Consider the following 21595-nt stretch of genomic DNA (forward strand, 5'->3'; position numbering starts at 1 on the left):
TGCTTATGTAAAACAACAACATTAGCAACTAATCTGTTTAGTTTTTATTTAGAACTTCCTTGGAATAATGTGGAAAAGATGAATAGCCATTTGTGTTACTATGCTATGCTCTATGCAGAAGTTGTTTATGTCCAATGGAGGCCAAGGAGTCAGCTGGATTTATTTTACACCGACAAAACAAAAAAATTAATAAAACAAAAAAAAATCTGTGTGTGTGTGCACGTGCGTTTGAGAGTGTATGTAAACCGTCAGCTTGGTAACAGTAGTCCCTTATCAGGTTGCATTCCAGCTGCATATCATCATCATCGTTGGCTCCTCTGGTAATACTTTGTCTACTGTTACTTTGAGTATGTTTAAAATAAAGAAAGAAACTGAGAGGGAGGGGAACTCTTGGATGCAGTGCACATAACTGGAGAGGGGATTAATAAAGAAGTTTTAAAATAGTGAGGTAAAGATTAGAAAGTTGGGCTTCAATGAAGATGGAGGCAGGATCATGGAGTGGGGATGGGTGGGATGTCAACAAGGTCCAGCACCAGCTGACATGCTTACACTCCAGCACATTAGCATCCCTTCCAGTGTGTCCAGCCCCCCATCACCATTCCACACCATCCGGCTTTTAGGCTTTGGGGCCATGGGGATTGCCTTTTTAGGAGACACCTGATCACAGCTGAACTCCCCACCGCCCAACACAAAGAAGCTGTGGCTGATAACGTGATGCTTTCGTATGTGTGTGTGTGTGTGTGCCCGCTTGCGCCCACCCTTGGTGCTAAGAATGCTTGTTTGTGTGTGAGACAACTGATGAGAAACTAGACGAGAGCTCTGAGGGTGGGAAGGTGGTAGAGCTGTTATGTAGTGGAGACAGAGGTCTGTAGTAGTTCCACATCATGCTGAAGAAATTGTGAGAGCTGGTGAGGCTGTTCGGGATGTTTTGGGGTAAGAGAGTCTGTTCTATTTCCATTCTTCTGTGACCGTGAGTCTGCTGAGGTGGTGAAGAAGAACTATAGCTGGAACGAGTTCATATTTTGGCATTTGTTTGTGCCCGGAGCCAACTAAATCCCGGGAGAGGTGTGACGGCTTCATTCAAGAGAAGATCTTTTTTTAGCCCAGTATTATGGAGAAATTCAAGGCAGCCATGGTTCTGGGTGCTGTTGGTGATGCTTTGGGCTACAGAAAGGGCCGTTGGGAAGGATGCACCTCAGGCAAGAAGATCCAAGAGGAACTGGCCTCTCTGGGAGGACTGGGGGCCCAGAAACTGGACCCAGATAACTGGCCCCTGAGTGATGCAACGCTGATGCACATCACCACAGCAGAAGCACTTGTAACAGGTATGTTTAGGATTGATGGCAAGAAGAATGACAAAGAGGATTTATGATTGTCTAAAAGGCAGATTAGAGAGCAGAAATAATAGCAAGAGTACACACTTATTTCCTTCTTTCTCCTTTTTTGAAATGTTAAATATCAAATCAAAATTCACTTCAATTTTACATCTAACTTCACACAAAACATTTTGTTCTTTATCTGTTCAATAATATAAAGACACAACCTAATATGTCCTTAAAATATGGACACAACATCAAACCTGTCAACATTGAGAAGGACCAGAATAGCTTCTTCTATACAGTCAATGGAAGCTGCTAATCATTGACTGGCAGAATATCTCCTGCTGACATACCATAATCCATAGATCAAAATCTCAGTAGAAGCCTAACTTCAAATCACTCAAATGTCATCTCTCAAGAGTTGCCAGGACAGAAAAGTCCAAAATAGACTACTTTGGAAAAGCTGATCCTCAGCTCTCCTTTACTGAACAATAGCTGGTCAGACCAGACTCCTCCATAATCTGCTGGTATCATGTTTGGCTGCAGATGGGGGCCAAAGCCAATGACAGCAGTCCTGTGAAATGGTGATGACATCTATTCAGATTAGGAAGCCATATTTAGCCACAATCCAGCATGCCCACACACACACACACACACACACACACACACACACACACACACACACACACACACACACACACACACACACACACACACACACACACACACACACACGCACGCACGCACGCCAATAAAAACGTATTCCATTCCACCAATGGATGTTATGAATGTGAGTGTTTGCTTTGTCAATCTTTTTTACCAGCACAAAGAATTACAGTGTGTAAAAGCAAATGTTTTAGCAAAAATACTGTTATCCATTTTTATCTGAAGCAGAGCATTGAGAACTTAAACCAGAAAGACAAGAATTACTATTTTGTAACAGAATCTGAACCATAGTCCAGTGAAGAGGGTGAACATTCCTGTCTTTCATCAAAATCCTTGAGAACTAAATTAGAGGTGACGCTTCTTTGTCAACATAGTGTCTCTCTCCCTCTCTCACACTCTCACACTCCCTCACACACACACACACACACACACACACACACATATACATATATATATATATATATATATATATTACACGCAAACAAATTCTAGCAGGATGCCTGTGGGCTCTGCTCGTGGATCCCAGTTGACCTCATTGTGTGTGGAAGTGACTCAACTCGCTCCGATGGCATGCTGGTCCTAATCTGTGGTGTGGCAGGCTGAGGCTAAACTTAGCCCACCGCTTAGACCACTCATCTCGCCTTGCATGCCAATTATGAATGACTCTTAGTCACTGTGTGTGTGTGTGTGTGTGTGTGTGTGTGTGTGTGTGTGTGTGTACGTGCATGCGTGCGTGTGTAGATTACTGGTGTCTGGAGGATCTGTACCGGGAGCTGGTGCGTCTCTATGTTGAAGCCATGGTGTCTCTCCAGGGCAGAGCCCCTGATCCTGCTACAGTGGAGGGCTGTGTTCACCTCAAACCTCATAACTTCCTGCTCGCCTGGCATACACCCTTCAATGAAAAAGGTCATTGGTGATTCTGGATATTGTTGTTGTTGTTTTTTTCTAACATAACAACAGTATATGAAAATGTATGCACATGTGTCTATGTCCAGGGTCTGGGTTCGGGGCAGCTGCCAAGGCCATGTGTGTGGGTATGAGATATTGGCAACCGGAGAGACTAGGAAGCCTGGTGGAGGTCAGCATTGAGATTGGCAGAATGACCCATAACCACCCCACAGGTGACAATGTTGTCAGTTTCTAACCTATCCAAACAAATCTGATTAAACTACAGGCTGACTATTGTGCTGCTGATAAACTGTTAAGCATATTTAATTACATTACAACATTGATTTAATACTTGCTTAAGGTGAGTTTGAGTTGTCAGTAGACACAATTGTTGCAGTTGTGGTGTCACTCTTGGCTTCAGGCTTCCTAGGCTCCCTGACAACGGCACTGTTTGCATCCTATGCGATCCAGGGGAAACCTCTTGTGACTTGGGGCCGCGAGCTCATGAAAGTCATCCCTCGGGCTGAGGAGTTCTGCAGGAAGACCATACGACACATGTCAGGTTAGACTGTGTTTCTGTTTGCGTTAGTGAGGGGCACATGGTTTTACAACTTGGTTGACTAATCCAGGTCAACTGAAGCTTCTATGTACAAAAAGAGTAATATCAATGTATGTTTGTCAGTATATAAAGTAAGTTTCTGAGTTCGGTATGTACGCACGTGTCTGAGGGAGCATGACTATCAGATGATACCAGTAGTGTGTGTGATTGTGCATTCATATGCAGAGTATCAGGAAAACTGGTTCTACTTTGAGGCCAAGTGGCAGTTTTACCTGGAAGAGAGAGAGATAGAGAACGAAGGACAGAACAAACCTTCGTTCCCTGATCGCTATGATGCTGAGGAGACAGACAAGGTAAATCCTGACTCTCTGTCACACACCAAAAATAAGTACACCAAACACAACCCCTAACAAGAACTGTGTGCTGCTGTTACTCTGTCCTCGCCCATACAGCTGTATAAGCGCTGGAGCTCAGAGGGCCGTGCGGGCCGCAGAGGTCATGATGCCCCCATGATAGCCTACGATGCCCTTCTGGCAGCAGGGAGTGACTGGGCTGAACTGTGTAAAAGAGCCATGTTCCATGGAGGTGAGAAGACATTTTAAATCACAAACAGATCAAACACTGTCTGCTCACTGTGACTTCTGTGAAAATGCTCTGTTTTTTGTTTTGTTTTAGGTGAGAGTGAAGCCACGGGCCTGATCGCGGGTTGTCTTTATGGCCTCATGCATGGCTTGAGTCAGGTTCCCCCAGGCCTGTACCAGGATTTGGACAAAAGAGAGCGTCTGGAAGAGCTGGGAGAAAAGCTTTACAAATCAGCATCTGCAGAGAGGTGCATAGACAAGTAATCCTGCTCTTCACTGGTCCGAACCCTACTGGCTATCAGAGGAACTGCACGTGATTGTCAACTGCTTCCCTTTGTCCCACACTGCCCTCTAGTCGGTCTTGGTCCCCTCCTTGCCTATCTTCCCCTTCTGTCCTTGATTTGTCTATGCCTATCTGTTTTGATTTGGACATGTTGAAGCACCTGTCACTGTAAGCGTGAGGCAGAGGGACATCAAAAGGGAGACCATTTAGGGTACTGAGTTCAGCCTTTGTCTGTCATGAATACTTTCTTGTGAGATCATCTCTCTAGAGCTACATCTGCAATCAGTTTGCATACATTTCATGTTTTGTTGATCGCAGGGAAGAACATCCTGTCTCCACCTAATATTAAATGACAGAACTGTGGGGCAATAAAAACTCTTCTGCTAAACTAGTTAAATTCTCAAAATGAACTAACAAAAGATAATTTCCTTCTATGACCTTTTCCTTTTCTAAAGCTAAACTGTATTAACATGAAGCGCACAGTATTGTTCTTCAACACATTGTGCAAACTTGATGAAAGCCTTACTGACTTTAAGATACTCCTCTCTCCACAGTAAGTTTCAATATTTTTTAATATACATACATGTTGGTGTTTTAATGCATGTAACATGTGGTGGAAATTTTAAAATAATTTTAACTTTTATGCATAACAATATTGAGTTGTGGAATAGTAATCGTTTTTATCTTCTACGGTGATCAATTATTATTTGCACTGTGATGCTCTTATCAGGTATTAGTGCTATATTGTAAAAGCACCATTACATGGTGAATATTAACATGATATGGATATTAAAATGGACCCAGATATATATACTATAATGCATGAAGTGCCTCTCTCTCTTTAGCTTAACTACAACATTTATTTTAAAGAGCGGCTTGTCTCCTATCTTAATTTCCTACCAGATTTCATCGTCTTGCTACACAACCCTCCTTTACAATCCCCCGCACTAATCACCTATAACAAGTTCACACTGCTGGAGCACTCTTCAAGTCTGAACATTTTATCTCCTCTGCTTTGCTGCAGGAGCTGAATGAGTTACAGTATATCCAGTGAAAGAGCTGTTTATTTATTTATTTTTTTAATGCATTTTTATTAGGTAGTACAGAAACCGGTAAGATGGTGTAGTGCCATTATTCCATTCTGTATGGTAAACTCTGTCTAGGCACTTCTATTTACCTACATACTCAAAATAGTGAAAAATTTGAAAGAGAGTACTTCAGGGTTAAGATATAACTTACCCAAACAGTATTTACAATTCTAACAATTATACATCCAGCACAGCCACTATTTTCATGCAATAGTAAATTTACTAATTTGCCAATTATTATTCAACTCTGTTGTCAATATCCATAACTATTCAGGTATGTTTAGCTGCAGATGGCTACAGGGATTCAATTTTGCATGTCCTCTATTCTCCATAGACCAGATTCTCGGAAAACCGGTATCAGCCCTGATGCCAGTAAGTTGAGGAAGTTGGTTAGAGACCGCAACTGCCGTCCTGTGCTCCGAGGGATTCTGGAGAGTCTCCTGCATTACCTAACACAGGATCTACCCAAGTGGACCACCAGAAACAGAAACCCGGAGACCCCAGGGTTAGATATTGTAGTTGAAAGATGCACAGATTGGCCTGATCAGAGAGTTGAGGCTTCAGTGAAGCAGACCCAACATCATACAAGTTGCACTATTGTTCAGCTCCCTGAAGAACATAAAATGACCAGTTTCAAGATCCTTGAAAAATGCTGGTCAGATCCACAAAAAGACAGATTTCCAAGCAGTTATGGAGGAGATAAAAAAGTGGGAGGCTTAATACAACGGCGTCTTACCACATTTCAGCTCCTTCAATCCAAATTCATACGGTCCACACCCAAACCTCCCATCACCCACCAAAGGGAGGTAGGTACTCTGTCCTCCAGCAAAGGAGTGGCAGGTAAAGTGAACCACTGCCAAGACAGTGAGCATGACATTCACAAGAAGGGCCGGACTAGAAGAGAACACGGACTAAAGACAGGGGGCAGTGTGCAAGATATTGTAGCCAAGTTTGCTGTGGCTGAGCAAAAAGAAAAGGGCAAGAACATGCCGAACAAACAGCCAATCAAACCAAGAGTTGTTGGAAAAGGGATCCTCCTATCTTCCTTGATGGAGAGGTTTGAGACCATGGCTACTGTATGTAAAGGACGGGACTTGAAATGTTCACATGAAAAGCCTTCTGGAGGAGTCAAGGTGACAAATAGTATAAAACAGAGGGTAGCCTGTCATGAAAGATGGCACCAACAGGCGCTGGATCAAAGTGTTCACAAACAAAACCAACAGAAGAAAATGAAAAGTAAATCTGCAGAGCAGTTGAGAGGAAATCAAACACATGTGCAAGAACAAAAACCAGAGCAGGCAGTAGATGCATTATCAAAACTAAACCTGGAAGAAAGAAAGAAATTGAAAGCAGAGCAAATGAGGCAAACGGGGGAACGTCATTCAGATCAAAAGTCTAAAGGCCATTGCTCATTAAACCATATAAAAGATCAAACTTGTGATAACGATGTTAAGGATGGGAGGTCAGGGAAATATGATGAAATTCAGGCTACAGTAGAAGAAACTAGTATCATCAGCAAGTTAAAATATGCACATCTAGAGCTAGTCTGTTTAACATCTGTCACTGAGAGGTCACTCCCAGAGCCTTACAGGCTTTTTCCACAGTTAGAAGCCCAACTGAAGTGGCATGTGGCGACCATCGTGACCTGCTCTCCAGTGTGGTCAACATGTGTAGATTCCTCTCCTAAACTATATTATCTGGAACCATCAGAAAGTTCACACTTGGAAATGATACCTAACTTGAAGACAGAAGTTCCTCGTAGAGCCCTACAATACGCAAGCACAGGTGAACCTTCCACTGCACCAAATGAAGGGAGATGCCCTTCAAAGCCCAACGTTGAGGGACTTTCTACACATACAGGCTGCGACCCCTTGGAGAACGGAGCAGCGGAAGAGCCAACCAAAGCTGTTACCATCCAAACAAGGTTGCCCAAGTATGTCATCCCATGTGTTTGCAGATTTGAACAAGATGCCAATGATGAGACTGACTCTTCCCCTCAATCAGCACCGCACCCAGAAACTATGGCTCCTTTGATTGCAATGCCACCACCACACTCTAATACGTCTATGACTGCTTTTAACACTGGATTAGTGACAATGGGAATTGATCTATGTCCTCCTAATAACAAGAAGGCACAAACTCTTATAACAACAACAAATAAACTGGCAGATGGTAAACCACATGAAAAAGACAGGGAGGCCAAGGAGGGAAGAGAAGAACTAACAGCAGTAGACATTGAAGATACTAGTGTGCCGCAAAGTTTTAGACTTTCTGAAGCAAGTGCCAATAAGGCTACATTTGAAGACAGCGAGACATCTGCTGTAACATTACCAAAGATTCAACCTGAGAGAGTCAATGCAAAACAGAGACCAAAGTACACAACAATCAACTATGGGGATCCTTCAGTCAAACAAACATATAAACCCAAAACCATACGATTTACTGACACCTTTACTTTCTAGGTTGCTACAATCTCAGAACTGTTTCCTTGCATGGATACTGTAAGGAATTCAAATCAAGAGTTCAGTTACTCTCACTGTACCATCATACATCAGCAACAATACACAGTTACTGTAATACAAAGTTACAGCTACAAAAACATAGTGGAAGCAACAAGTAAAACTGCTGTTTTTTCATCCATGAGCTAGTACATACTGGACAAAATATTAGGCCGCATTGCTCAGGCAAAACCCATTGCAAACACTTACGGTATCTGTGTATTAATCACAACACTGTTGATCAAAGATTATTTTTCTTTTTAATAGGCTTGTTTTAAAAGTCATTCAGTGTATTTGCATAGAGATTCACAAAATGGCTCTACTGTATCAGGAAGAAGAAGAAAAAAAAAATATCACTGATCGTCCACTTTAACATTTTGTAATAAATAATTCCACTGATAACCTCTCAACAATCTACAACAGTTATACTAACTGGCCAAAACCTTCTGAAGGTTGTTGCAAATAGTGCTGCCAACTTATTAACAAAAATCAGGGTCATCCTCTTTTATACTTGCAACACTTTAAATAATGTTCATGGTGTCAACAATGTTAACGGTAGGCTGGCTAAAGTGGAGCTTAAACAAGTAGAGCACATTTCTGCGTGATATGATATGAAGACTGGGTATTAGAAGACTAGTTTAATTTTAAAAGGTGTATTATAATTGAATTCAGGATAATTATATGTTAAGCCATCCATCTATCCCTTTTCTGCTGCTTATCCGGGGCTGGGCAGAGTTCTCCAGCATTTTCCAGCTCCTCATTGTCAGGTGCATGCTGCTCAAGTTTAACTACAGTGTTATGCATCATGCAAAATTCCTCTTCTCTTTCTCTATAACAGTCAAGATACAGCACAATATTCTTTTTTTAAATAAACTTCTCAACACTTTAACAGCATGCTATTAATGCTGACTCATTTATTCCTTATTGTCACAGTGGAAAATGGTCATTTAGTAGATTTACAAACCATGGATTGAGCTCAAATGTATGAGTACAATTAAAAAAAAAAACCAGCTGCTGTGTATATTGATTATTTTGTGGGGCACTGGCCAAATACATGGTCACAAGGCTTTTTCATGTTCTTCAATCAAATCTAAAGAGGACAAAGTGACGATTGCCTAGAAAAGATGAATGGTTGCACACAGCAGTGCCAAGCATGTCATTGGTTGGAAGAAGCTCATCCTGTTCACACATCCACTCCCCCCCCACTATCAGGATTACACTACTGCTAAAACATGAGTCTGCATTTGGACTTAATCCGGTATTTTCACAAGAGGATAAGAGATCGAAGCCTACATGACCCATCATCTGTCCATCCCAAGCCTTATCCTGATAGGCAGCAGTGGAGACGAGGACTATTACTGAGTGTCTATGTGTGTATATAGGGCAGAAATGCTTAAATCCAATTTTAAGTAATTTAATTTAGGCAGAGTTAAGCATGACTTTCTACAACTTTGAATTTCTGTATACTCGCATTCTGTTAACAGTGGTTAAAACAACATACAACCTAGTCAAATACACACCCACACACTGAATTATTTAGGATATGAAAAAATCCAAAAAGTGTCACATCAAACACTGAACAGTGTCCTTTACTTGACCTCTTGTGAGTGCAAGTTAAACTAACATATTTTCATCCCCACATGACTTTCCCTTTTCTAAATAAGCTACTAAGAAGTGTTTAAAGACAGCCACCAAAAACCCACCAGGACAACCTTAGTGTCACTTTCCGACAGTCCTTCCTGGAAGTGGATGACAGCGCTGGGACACTGTCTGAGGCTCTGCTCCAGATTCTCTCATTAGCACATAATCAAATAGAAATCTGGTGACTTGATCTTAAGTATGCGTCAAATGTTTCCCTACGTGAAGCTGTGCTGATGGTGGGACAAAAAGAGACAGGTTAGACTGATGTTTATTTAGAATTCATCAATTTATTTTCTTAAACACAAGGCCTTAATAAATAAATATGTGTTTTTCTTCACTGTGGGAGCTCTGAATCACCCATGCAGCAGATTGGTTTGAGTCGGTATATTTTACTGGAGCAACGCTGCCCAGCAGAGGCTCAGGTGAACAGATGGCTGCATATGCATTTACCTGTGCTACGTGGCTGCACTGGAGAGGGCGCGGCTAGCTTGCATGTTTGCTACCTTTACGTGTTATCGGACATAGGCTACTATCCGTTTAGTGGAAATGGGAGGACCCTAGGAATTTTTAATCAGGGAGTTGCCGATGTGACGGTTACGTTGTAGGCTGTGTTTGTGTCAGTAGTTGATATTTACGTTTGTTTTTTTTTTTGCAAAATGTGAAATGAAATGAAATGCATATTGCTTCCTGAATAAACAGTCATGTCAGGATTTTCTTATTTTTACCAGCTTCAACACTGGTTACCAGTTGTTACTAGTACATGTTGAAAGAGATATAGCAGCAGAGACATTATGAGCAAAGCCAACACTGAATTACTTAAAACCTCACACACCTCTGACCTTTTTTCTATCCAAAGCGCCTTGAATGCACCATAGGTAACATTTAGCATTCCCATGAAAGCTCTGAAGTGGGATGTTCCGGGAATCCCTCGAAAGCAGCATTAGGTCTGATTGGCGTGCGTCCTGGGACAAACGTCACGAGTCCGAAATCTTCCATTGAGTAGTAGTTGGTCCGGACAAGAGGAGTGGAAGTGACTTGTATTTGGATTACATTGGGTTGCGTTCGTGTAACTGTTATTATAGCTTGGCTAGTTAACGTTAACACTCAGAGGAGCAAGCAGCAGGTGCATGTGGATGGCGATTAAACTCAATGCAAAGTCCGCTCTCTCCACGCGGCGTATCCATAAAATATTGAAAGAATCGAACTAAAAAAAGTACTTGGTTTCGTGAGAAGCGTAAGAATGCATTTCGCGGCTTTCCCCTTTCGAGAATAGCATGTTAAGCCAAGAAAAAGCAGCGTCTTTCCGTCCCGACTCTCCTCACGCAAACATGGAGAAAAGTTCAAAGTGAACGTTAACGGTAACTTACCTCAACTGTGACGTCGACATTCATGTTAGTTGTAAACTTGGTTTGGTCTTTTTTTTGGAGAAAAACAACACGGCGGATACATGGTGAGACTCTAGCACACATATTCTCAGGCTATCACTGGAGCAGAAGAGGCAATGGAGAAGAAGAACAAGGCGACCGATCGGACCCTCTCCCCGGTTGACGGTAGAGCCAAAGACAGAGTGGACAGGTAACGTTAGCACACGTAATGTGCTTTAACGGTTAACTAGCCGGTATATAGCCTGCTAAAACGTTCAAAGCCATATGTTATCGATTTTGGGAGGTTGATAACCTACCTGATAAGTAGCATAGATGTATTAAGAGAAGTAGCAATTCAGTTGACTAACGTTAATCTGATTTACAGTAGCTAACTGTTAACATAAGGTTACTTTCTGTTGGAGTTGTGTAGTGGCCTGTTGATGTTTAACGTTATACAGTTTTGTTTAGCCTATCTCATTAGAAATTAGACAATTTTTCGTATCAAATAAAACTTGTTCAAAATGTACAAATATAATTATAATGTTTGTATATTAAGGTGGCAGTCCTTAAGATTGCAGTCTTGGTTGATTTAGAATGTATTTGAGTGAAAACAATGGAATTATGCTGAAAATTTAGCAGTCTGGAGCATAGAATGATATTCATTCTATTTCTATGGTCTGGAGCATAGACATAGCTAGTTATGTCTATGGTCTGGAGCTTGTTTATATCTATGGTTGATACATGAGCTTCAAGTTTTCAGAATTGTGTGCACAGTTCCATTTTTTTTCAATGGAGAAAAACGGTACAGCATTTTTTCCAGAGATTACAGCTTTAAAGAAAACAACAACAACAACAACAACACAGTTGCCAGGTTATTTGGTACACCTAGCTCAAATTAATGCAGTGTTACAACAGCCTCATAATAAACCCTACCTTCAAGAAGATGAGTATGGTCACCTTTTGTTGAAAGTGTTTTGGAGAGGTGTTGGTCATTTTAGTGGCTGGTTGTAGTTGTGGCTGGAACTTTAGAGGTGTTTTTTAATATTTTCTACACTCCATTTTATATCAATGAGGCTAGACTAAATATTAATAACTACAGCCTCCGAAATGACCATTAAATTAAATCAACGCCTCTCTAAAACAGCTGCAACAAAACTGACTATAACCTTTATAAAGGTAAGCTTTATTGCAGAGCTGTTGCATTTGACTGCCTTAGTTTTATCTAGGTGTACCCAATAAACTGGCAACAGAGTGTGTTTATCGCGCTTGCGTGGAACTGCACTTGAAATAGTGCAGTTTATTCTGTCTACACGTAAACAGAGGCTAAAGCTTTTTGGCTTTGTTGTACATGTTTAAAATTCACACTCATCTCTGCAGTATATGTTAAATACATCAGGAGCCACGTTCACACACCCCACATCGAATGTGTGCCCTTGCTTTTGTTTTGAAAACAAAGTCATTCTCAGATGAGGAACATAATGCTTGCATAATGATACCTTTATTTCCACCCAGTAATTACAGAGCCACATAAGTTGGAACCTGGAATGTGTGTAGTATGCAGTAGTGAAGGGATAAGGTCTGTTGTGCTTGAACATGTTCGAAACAAATGCAGTAGCCAATCCACATTGCTGGTCTCTATGTGCTGTTCTTCTACAAGGATGACATGCTCTTGTGAAAGGGTGAAGTTGCAGGAAGATTATCCTGTTACCTAAGACATTGGGTTGAGCAAACTACTCCCACAACTGTTTCATGTAGAACCAGACTGTAGATCTATGTAATGTAGATACACATGATATAGATCTACAATTATACTGGTTATATGTATATAAAAGATTACGTTTATAAAATGGAACCATTAGTCTTTCTTTTATTATTATTATTATTATTATTATTATTATTATATAATAATAATAATAATAAATTGAATTTGTATAGAGCTTTTCAAGGACTCAAAGTCGCTTTTGTGCTGTAAAGGCTTTATCCAATCTAGTTAGGCCCGAATTAGGTGCTAAGTAAGGGGGCATGACAAGGCTCTAGCAGTTATATGATACTGGACTAATTAATGACAATAACTGTTTTTTACAAAATATGTTTTGTTTTTTTAACATTAAGTTTATGTCACCTAGTAAAATATAATTGATGTGTTTCTTTAAAGTTGTTAATTGTTTCTAACTTTTTTGGCTCAGCGTGGATCCGTATGGCTTTGAGCGCTCAAAGGACTTTGATTACGAGTCATACGAGGAGCTCATGTCTGAGTATCTAGTTGTGCTCACCCGACGATCCATCAAGTGGTCCAAACTACTGAAGGGCAAACGCAAGGTGCAGAAGAATGTGAAACGTGAGTGTGAAAACTGAACACGCCAGTGTCCTCGCGGAATGAGCGTATATGCAATAAAGCTGAACTAAACTCAAATGCGCTTCCTCTCCTTCAGTAAAGCGTTATGTACGTAAGGGGATTCCCAATGAGCACCGGGCTCTGATCTGGATGGCAGCCAGTGGGGCCCAAGACCAGCTAGAGAGGAACCCAGGATACTACCAGTCCTTGCTCCGAGCCGAGCATGACCCCAAGCTGGTGGAGACCATCTGCACAGGTCGGGCTGTCAAAGGCTTCTCCTTCACCCATATGCTCACTCAGACCTCCTTAAAGGCCCTGACACACAACAAGCCAACATCAAAGAATAGGGTTTCCCCTGCCATTATACGGCTTAGGCGCAGTACCGACGCGTTTTGGCGCATTTCCAAAGTATATTAATGTAAAAACTATGTGGAGAGCATCTGGGTGATGAGCTGACACACAGGTTGGGTGTCCGCTCGTTGTCTTCTGCCCACCGCATGATGGTTAGCGTACACAGTGGCACAAACAGTGTTCCAGCCACACACACTGTCCAGGTTGCACACACAGCGGCAGCTGTACTTACTTACTTAAGTAGGGCTGACATTTAAGGTGGGCCAGCTATTCTCATTTCAGTGATATCTCCCTCGCTACGACCGAAAACAACTTCACTTCATGCAAATGAGCATATGACGTCATTTGCACCTAAGCGCTCTAAAAACCAATTAGCATACCCCGAAGAACCAGCCCTAGCAAAGAATCACAGTGTATTGCCGCACGTCTTCTGTTAGAAGTTGCACTTGGGGCGCCCGGATGGCTCAGTTGGTAGAGCGGGCGCCCACATGTAGAGGTTTACTCCTCGACGCAGCGGGCCCGGGTTCAACTCCGACCTGCGGCCCTTTGCTGCATGTCATTCCCCACTCTCTCTCCCCTTTAATGTCTTCTGCTGTCCTATCGAAATAAAGGCTGAAAATGCCCAAAAAATAATCTTTAAAGAAAAAAGAAGTTGCATTTGAACCTCTATCTGACCCCTGATCAGGGGATATAACAGTTTGTAATCCAAAGATCATCATGAACAAAACAAATTAGCCAATTATCTTTATTATTACATTATATATACAAATACATAGTATTATAACAGATTTCATTTGAACACCCAGTCAGAGAATTCTTTCTCTCTGACTGCCTCCGAGGCTGATGCTGTCAGCGGGCTGATTCGGCTGAACGGTTGCTGATTAATGCTGACCATAGCCAACAGTGCCAGACGCACTGCAAACGCCACAGCCAACAGCCCGCCACACAGGGCATACTGATGCCCGACAGTTTGGTGTTTTCAGAGCCCTTACTCTTGACATTGCAGAATATTTTTTTAGCGTTCAGCGTGACATATGCATGGCTTTGTGAGTAAGTGAGACTGTTCTTCAACCAGACCAGCTACCCTGTTGATGTTTCCCTGACTGAAATATTGACTGGCCATTTAGACAGAAAACAGTGCTGTGTTGAAAGAGATATAAGAGTGAGAGAGTGAGATAAAAAAAGAACAATCCAGGAAGGCCAGAGTAATAGATCCAATTGTATGAAGGCGTATACACGCTAAAACACTCCACAGTGGTTTATAATAATTATGACCAAGGACTGGAAAGTTAGCATGGCGACAATCATTTCGTCCTCTGTCTCTGACATTGCAAGGCAAACATTCCTTTACCCTGTAGTACTCAGGTCACCGTACAAAGTAATCTAACAGAAGTGTGCGTGTGTGCGTGTGTGCATGTGCGTGAGAATAATCCCACCAAACAAAACATGCATTAAGGAGTTTTCCTAGCTTTACCAGCACTGAACATGCATGACTTTCTGTGTGGTCTTTTTTCTTTTAGACTTGAACAGAACATTTCCAGACAACGTCCAGTTCCGCAAGACATCCAACCCATGTCTGCAGAAAGCTCTGTACAATGTGCTACTGGCTACTGGCTACCACAACCCAGTTGTGGGCTACTGTCAGGTAATATTACTGCATAGATCCAGCCTAAACTAAATTTATATAATAATACTATTCCTACACCTTTTTCTTACACGTTTGGCAAAGATGTCAAAGATTTATGATAAAGTATTTCATATTGTTTTATTGTTGTTTGTAGTCCTGTATGACTGAAATTTGCAGTGAAGGATTATGCCACAAAAACATGCAAAAGTGACTTGAATGTGTGCGTATTAAGTACAATTCCAGTGAAATGTAGTTCCATCAGCTCCTTCAATTTGGGCATAATTCATCATAAAGCAGAATGTGATCAGTCTTAGGCAGGGTCCTCATTTAGGATCTGAGTGTTATAATAACGTGATATTAGTCACTGCTAGAGGTGCAACGATGAATCGATGAATCGATTAGTTGTCAACTATTAAATTAATCACCAACTATTTTGATAATCGATTAATCGTTTGAGTCATTTTTTTATTAAAAAAAAATAAGATTTCTCTGATTCCAGCTTGTTAAATGTGAATCTTTTCTAGTTTATTCTCTCCTTTGTGACAGTAAACTGAATATCTTTGAGTTGTGGACAAAACAAGACATTTGAGGATGTCATCTTAGGCTTTGGGAAACGCTGATCCACATTTTTCACCATGTTTTGACATTTTTATAGATCAAACAACTAATCGATTAATCGAGAAAATAATCAACAGATTAATCGACTATGAAAATAATCGTTAGTTGCAGCCCTAGTCACTGCACAATTATACAACGTGTATGTGTCCAAAGAAAGGCTGTTTGTGTCTCAGTATAGCCCTACGTTAATCATTTGCATTTGAAAAGCACATTACATTCACCAGGGCATAAGCAGACTGGTTTGCAATTCAAACAGGCAGCAGGGCTGTGGTGATGGCTACATCTCTTACGACATATATCTAGAACCCATCCGTGTGTAATCGCACTCAAGCAGCCTGTTTCAGTTTGAACGTTTTGTTTTATGTGTCCTTGTTTCGTGAGAGGGCTGAAAGATTCATGTGTGACCTAAGTGTGTCTCTCTTTTGTCTTCAGGGGATGAACTTCATAGCTGGGTATCTTCTTATCATCACAAAAGATGAAGAGAAGTCCTTCTGGCTGATGGAAGCACTACTCGGTAGAATTTTACCTGGTGTGTTCATTAATTTGCTATCGTTCAAGTCTCGTGTGTGTGTGTGTGTGTGTGTGTGTGTGTGTGTGTGTGTGTGTGTGCGCGTGGATACCCGAACCGAGCCCGACGGGTCCTGGCGGGCCGGGCCGGGTTTGGACAGATATTTAGAAATTATGGTTGGGTTTGGGTCGGGTCACATCAGCGCGATAAGGCATTTGTTGTAAAATGGAGCTGCGGCTCCTTTAAAAGAGCTCAGTGTGTGTGTAAAGTGTGCAGAAGAGAGATAGAGAAAGAGGAAGCAGACGTGTAGATGCGACCGGAGCAGAGTTGGTGGAATAAGTTTGTTTTGTACACAGTGTATGCGGTGTCCGAAATAAACCCCAGACTGAAAGCCATGTTCATTAATTTGCTCACCAGAAACGGGATTTTAACCCCAACGTTATTCGTGTTATAACGTCGGCCCTGGAGGTAGTCTCCCCTGGTTTTCTGACCACGGTCGGAAACAAAGCAATCAGAAAAGGTTAACACATTGAACATTTTAAATTAAACAGCTTATTAAAGCGTGAATTATACTAGACGCATCCAAGGTGGCGCGCGCCATCGTGACGTAATATCCTGCCGGCGCGCCCGATTTATGGCGCGCAAGCAGAGGTCGCGCACGGCTTTTTTTTTTTCAGCGGTGCGCGCGACAAAGCGGAAACGGGAGGCCTGAACGGGTTCGCCGACAACCGGATGCCAGGACTCTCACAGTGACTGCAAGTCTCTCTTGTAAACATACTGGGGTAAGATGAGTTCTTTTATGGTGAATGAAAGGCTTGATCCGATGAAGTAGGTCATCGAAGCATTGACGGCAATGCTGCTGCCAGTTCTGCCGTTGTTTACTTTTTTCTTCTTCTTCTAGTCCGTAGAAAGAGCCTTTGCTCATTGGCGCCACCTCTGTTCAGGAGAAGACTGCAACTAGTGTCGCGAGCACCAGCGCGGGTATAAATCCCATGACGTCACATTTGCACGCACCAGCTGGGCTGCGTCTAGTGTATAAGAGCCTTAACGTGCGCTTGTTGCCCCATGTGCGCTGATGCGCTCATCTGTTGACATTTCCGAATGCCTTCCTACATAAAAGCGGGCTTTCCACACAAACAAACGTACATGTGTCATTAGTATGAGAAAAAAAATGAGATTTTAACTGTGTCGGGCTCGGACATAAATATCTTAATGCCTGTCGGGCTCGGGGCGGGTTCGGTCACGGCTCTGTCGGACACGGGCCGGGCTCGGACAGAAAAATTCGGCCCGATCCGGACTCTAGTGCGTGTGTGCGTGTGTCCGTCCCTTTACCCTGACCTAGGAATAATCCTGTAGGACAGGGGTGGCCAACCAGTTAGGTATAAAGAGCCACAAAAAAAAACGCACCATAGCAAAAAGCCACACAACACATGCACGTCCACACTACAACCGCAACAGTGTCTTCCAGATGTGATGACAGTCATAATACGTAGCAGTTTCACAATCCTTTTCAGGTCTTGCTTGAACTCGGTTGTGGCCACTCGAAGCGACTCTCTCACTCATCTGTCACTAAAGGGGCTTTCAAACAATCGGATTCAGCAGTGAAAGGGTTAACGAGGAAGGTGACCTGTGGCCGCTGTTTTTCCTCAGGTTGCAGAATCTGTCCTCAAAACTCTGCTGCATTATTTTCCATTTTAAAATAATTGCCAAATGTATTGGCAGTATTGGCAGATGCATTCAAATGTGTTTTTTTTTTACTTATCTGAAATACTGTATGTTTCAGAAAAGTTAAAGACAACAATCAACCAATGACACATCCCCCAGCCACACAGTAAGAGCCTCACAGGAGCAGGCAAAGAGCCGCATACGGCTCAAGAGCCACAGGTTCGCCACCCCTGCTGTAGGAGGTCACATGGTCTGTTTCTGCCAGTGGCTCAAGACCTGCAATACGTTTTTATTTGTGTCTTGCACTCACTCAAACACGGAAATGTCAATATAAATTAGTGTGTGTGTGTGTGTGTGTGTGTGTGTGTGTGTGTGTGTGTGTGTGTGTGGTTACAGACTACTACAGTCCAGTCATGCTGGGGCTCAAGACGGACCAGGAGGTGTTAGGGGAACTGGTGAAAGTTAAAATCCCCGGAGTCTGGCAGACCATGATGGATCATAATGTCATGTGGACCCTGGTGGTCTCCCGATGGTTCATCTGTCTCTACATAGATATCTTGCCAGTAGAGGTGAGTGTATCTGTGTGTGTTTCACAGTGTGGACAGGAGGAAAGTACTGCCATTGTCACTGCAATGTATTTATATACTCTTTATCCTCAGTCAAAATTGCTTTATTCAAAGTTTTAAGCTTGATAACAGACAGTATGGAAAGTCAGAGACAAATTCTCTCTCTCTCTCTCTATCTATATATATATATATATATATATATATATATATATATATATAAATTAGACAGCAAAGTTACAATAAACGTTAATGTTTTGTTGTTAAAGTGTGCTTCTAATTTCTTAAAGAATAAAAGCTCTGTCAAAACATGCTGTTCAACAACACTGTGTATTAAATGCTTTATGCCAGCGCTGCTTTTAGTGGCTTCAGATAAAAATTTGAAAAAATAATGTTTTTTATTCTTTCAATGTGGAATGGCCAGCCCACCATGTAAACAAGCTTTATTGTTGCTAACTCCCTGTGTTCGCCTAGGGAGGGGCGTGGACTGTTATGTTTGTTGGCGCAGACATGGCACTTCACTAGGAGGGCGTAACACATGCAGATGTTGATGCTACTCCCTCGAGATTCCCCACCCACACACACACACACACACACACACACACACACACACACACAGGCAGTAGGAGTTAACCCTTATGTTGACTTTGGGTCACATTGACCCGTTTTTAAATTTTCGTTTTATATCAGAAAATATGGGACGTAGAAATAAGCGCTGAAAATGTGTAGAAGAAAAAGGCGTCGAAAAAAAAGTGTTTTTTTTTTTTTCAAGGTTGAAGGGAAGACAACACAAGGGTTAAGAATACTGCAGCAACACGGACATGATTTCTCACTAATTTCCCATCCCAAGGGTTGCTGCTGCAGTGTCCAAGTTTTTCCTTTTCTCCACTTAGTGATCATATTATGCTCATTTTCAGGTTCATAATTGTATTTAGAGGTTATATCAGAATAGGCTTACATGGTTTAATTTTCAAAAAACATATTTTTGTTGTACTGCACATTGCTGCAGCTCCTCTTTTCACTCTGTGTGTTGAGCTCTCTGTTTTAGCTACAGAGTGAGACATCTCACTTCTGTTCTGTCTTTGTTGGGAGTCGCACATGCGCAGTAGCTAGGTAAGGACTACTAGCCAGTCAGAAGCAGAGTATGAGGGCGGGCCATGCTAGCAGCTAGGCGAGCATTATAATGTGTGTTAAAGTGACACACGTTCGTCACAGAAGTAAAGGCTGGACTACAATAGAGCTGTTTGGAGCAGTTTGTGAACAGTGTTTTCTGTTGGAGATGATAAGTCCCTTTGGGGTGGACTTTGGACTTTTTCACTTTGTAATCCTATAACGTGCACAAAAAAGATATATAACACAATAAAGGAAAGGGACAACGCCAAAAAGCATAATATGAGCACTTGAAAGAAAAGCACCCGAGTTTTAAATTTCTAATTTTAAGGTAGCTGGTAAGTGCAACGAAGGGGAAGGAAGATTAAGAAGAAACATTTGTTTCTCCCTACTTTTTCTTTACAATGCAAAAAGCATTGCTTTTTCGATGCACTAGAAATACAGCAAGTGATTAGATTCTAACAATCCCATGATGATGATAATGAGAGTATACATGCATTTTCATGCATTTCATTTTTTTCTTGGATGTAATTATTCATACAACATACAACTTACTGGTTGTTGATGTTTTGGAGTTTCTAATGCGGTCTCTAACTGTTACACTGCAACTGAGTTGCATTAGATGTTTGTTAAATGTCCTGTTGTGCAACACCGTGCATGTGCTCGTTGGTGTAATTTTGCTTCTTTGTTGTTTCTCTGCAGACAGTTTTGCGGATTTGGGATTGCCTGTTCTACGAGGGCTCTAAAATCCTGTTCCGTGTAGCTCTCACACTGATCCACCACAACCAGGCTCTGATTCAACAGGCCCAGTCACTGCCGGACGTCTGCCAAAACTTCAAGCAGATCACCCATGGGCCATTTGTTGATGAATGCCACACTTTCATGCAGGTAAAAAAGACAAGGGAGATATTCCATCACGTGACACTAGAGGAAAGACCAATCAGTATCAAACGGATGTTTCCTGTCTTTAATCCTCTAATCCTGGTGTTTCTTGCCTTTGCTAGAAAATCTTCACTGAACCAGGAAGTCTCTCCATGGCAACCTTGACTAAGCTGCGGGCGACAATTCGATCTCGCATTATTACGGAAGAACTCGGCCCAACTGATCCTGAAAATTAATACACATTCCACTAAGGATGAGCACCTTATTTTTTTATTTTTTTTTTACTGAACTAATGGCAGTGACTTCTACGGTACATACGGTCGAGTTTGTGTCTTAAACATTTTCCTTCAGGCTATCATGCTGCCCAAGTGTAAATATATGGTGAGAGGAGAATATTCTTAGCAATGTGCTGTATGAGCTGACGATTCCATTTGAAATGTAGTTTCTTCTTCTTTTGTTAAATAATGCACTTTACTCCAGAAAGTCAGCGACACTGTAGAGAGAAAGCTTGGCAGAGGTCAGCTCAGATAAATAATGTGTTGCACAGTGTGAGGACAGCCAGGAGGCCTACTGCATTTCACGTCAAATGGTTGATTGACAAAACTCCATGCTGGCACTACCTTCTGTGAAGTCGAATGTGAATTCTACTGATTACATGACAAGAAACATATTTTGTTAAACAATTTAAAATCGTTGTACTTATTGGTTGTGTTCAGGTTTTGAGCAAATGTAGTAGTTCCTAGTAGACCTCGTAGACCGTTAATTCAAGTGCACTATGATGAAATGATTCTAAGTATAATTGAAAGGGCTGCTCTCTATAAAAAAATAAAAGATCAAATCAGTACAATTTATATTAACATTTATTTAAGGAGAGAGTCGGGAAAAGCAAGACTGGAAAATGAATCCATGCACCTGTTCACTTGTAATGTTGAATACATTTAAGAAATGCAGAGTCACACTGTTTAATCAGCTGAATTAAACTGTGCCTCAGTGGGACAGTCGCCACTGTGGAGGAATATGACTGGAAAGGAGAAGCTTTCCCTTTTTTT

The 21595-nt window shown here is 41.7% G+C and overlaps 2 protein-coding genes across 3 annotated transcripts; both read left to right on the forward strand.

Moving 5' to 3' along the window:
• Window positions 1-662: 662 nt before the first annotated feature.
• Window positions 663-9869, forward strand: adprhl1 (ADP-ribosylhydrolase like 1). 2 transcript variants are annotated; one of them, XM_031324383.2, is made up of 8 exons: window positions 663-1325; window positions 2727-2891; window positions 2981-3106; window positions 3295-3435; window positions 3658-3785; window positions 3885-4017; window positions 4108-4261; window positions 5719-9869. In XM_031324383.2, exons 1-8 carry the CDS (start codon window positions 1112-1114, stop codon window positions 7844-7846), a joined length of 3189 nt encoding a protein of 1062 aa, XP_031180243.1. In that variant the 5' UTR covers window positions 663-1111; the 3' UTR covers window positions 7847-9869. The 2 variants fall into 2 exon arrangements, with proteins under 2 accessions (XP_031180243.1, XP_031180244.1); XM_031324384.2 differs by lacking the exon at window positions 5719-9869 and having other exon boundaries at window positions 726-1325; window positions 4108-5115.
• Window positions 9870-10437: 568 nt separating this feature from the next.
• grtp1a (growth hormone regulated TBC protein 1a) lies at window positions 10438-21372 on the forward strand. The gene is made up of 8 exons (XM_031324388.2): window positions 10438-11098; window positions 13074-13225; window positions 13320-13478; window positions 15094-15218; window positions 16251-16347; window positions 18388-18560; window positions 20367-20552; window positions 20669-21372. The coding sequence occupies exons 1-8, from the start codon at window positions 11025-11027 to the stop codon at window positions 20780-20782; spliced, it is 1080 nt and encodes a 359-aa protein (XP_031180248.2). The 5' UTR covers window positions 10438-11024; the 3' UTR covers window positions 20783-21372.
• The last annotated feature ends 223 nt before the right edge of the window (window positions 21373-21595 follow it).

This window comes from Sander lucioperca, chromosome 3 (assembly GCF_008315115.2).
Source record: "Sander lucioperca isolate FBNREF2018 chromosome 3, SLUC_FBN_1.2, whole genome shotgun sequence".
Taxonomy (NCBI): Eukaryota; Metazoa; Chordata; class Actinopteri; order Perciformes; family Percidae; genus Sander; species Sander lucioperca.

Bases quoted from the DNA above. Each gene is read 5' to 3' on its own strand.
- grtp1a (XM_031324388.2), top strand. From the start codon at position 11,025: ATGGAGAAGAAGAACAAGGCGACCGATCGGACCCTCTCCCCGGTTGAC. The intron at 11,099-13,073 runs GTAACGTTAGCA...TTTTTGGCTCAG, and splicing joins GCCAAAGACAGAGTGGACAG to CGTGGATCCGTATGGCTTTG. The intron at 20,553-20,668 runs GTAAAAAAGACA...TGCCTTTGCTAG, and splicing joins AATGCCACACTTTCATGCAG to AAAATCTTCACTGAACCAGG.
- adprhl1 (XM_031324383.2), top strand. From the start codon at position 1,112: ATGGAGAAATTCAAGGCAGCCATGGTTCTGGGTGCTGTTGGTGATGCT. The intron at 1,326-2,726 runs GTATGTTTAGGA...GTGCGTGTGTAG, and splicing joins AGCAGAAGCACTTGTAACAG to ATTACTGGTGTCTGGAGGAT. The intron at 3,107-3,294 runs GTGACAATGTTG...TCTTGGCTTCAG, and splicing joins GACCCATAACCACCCCACAG to GCTTCCTAGGCTCCCTGACA.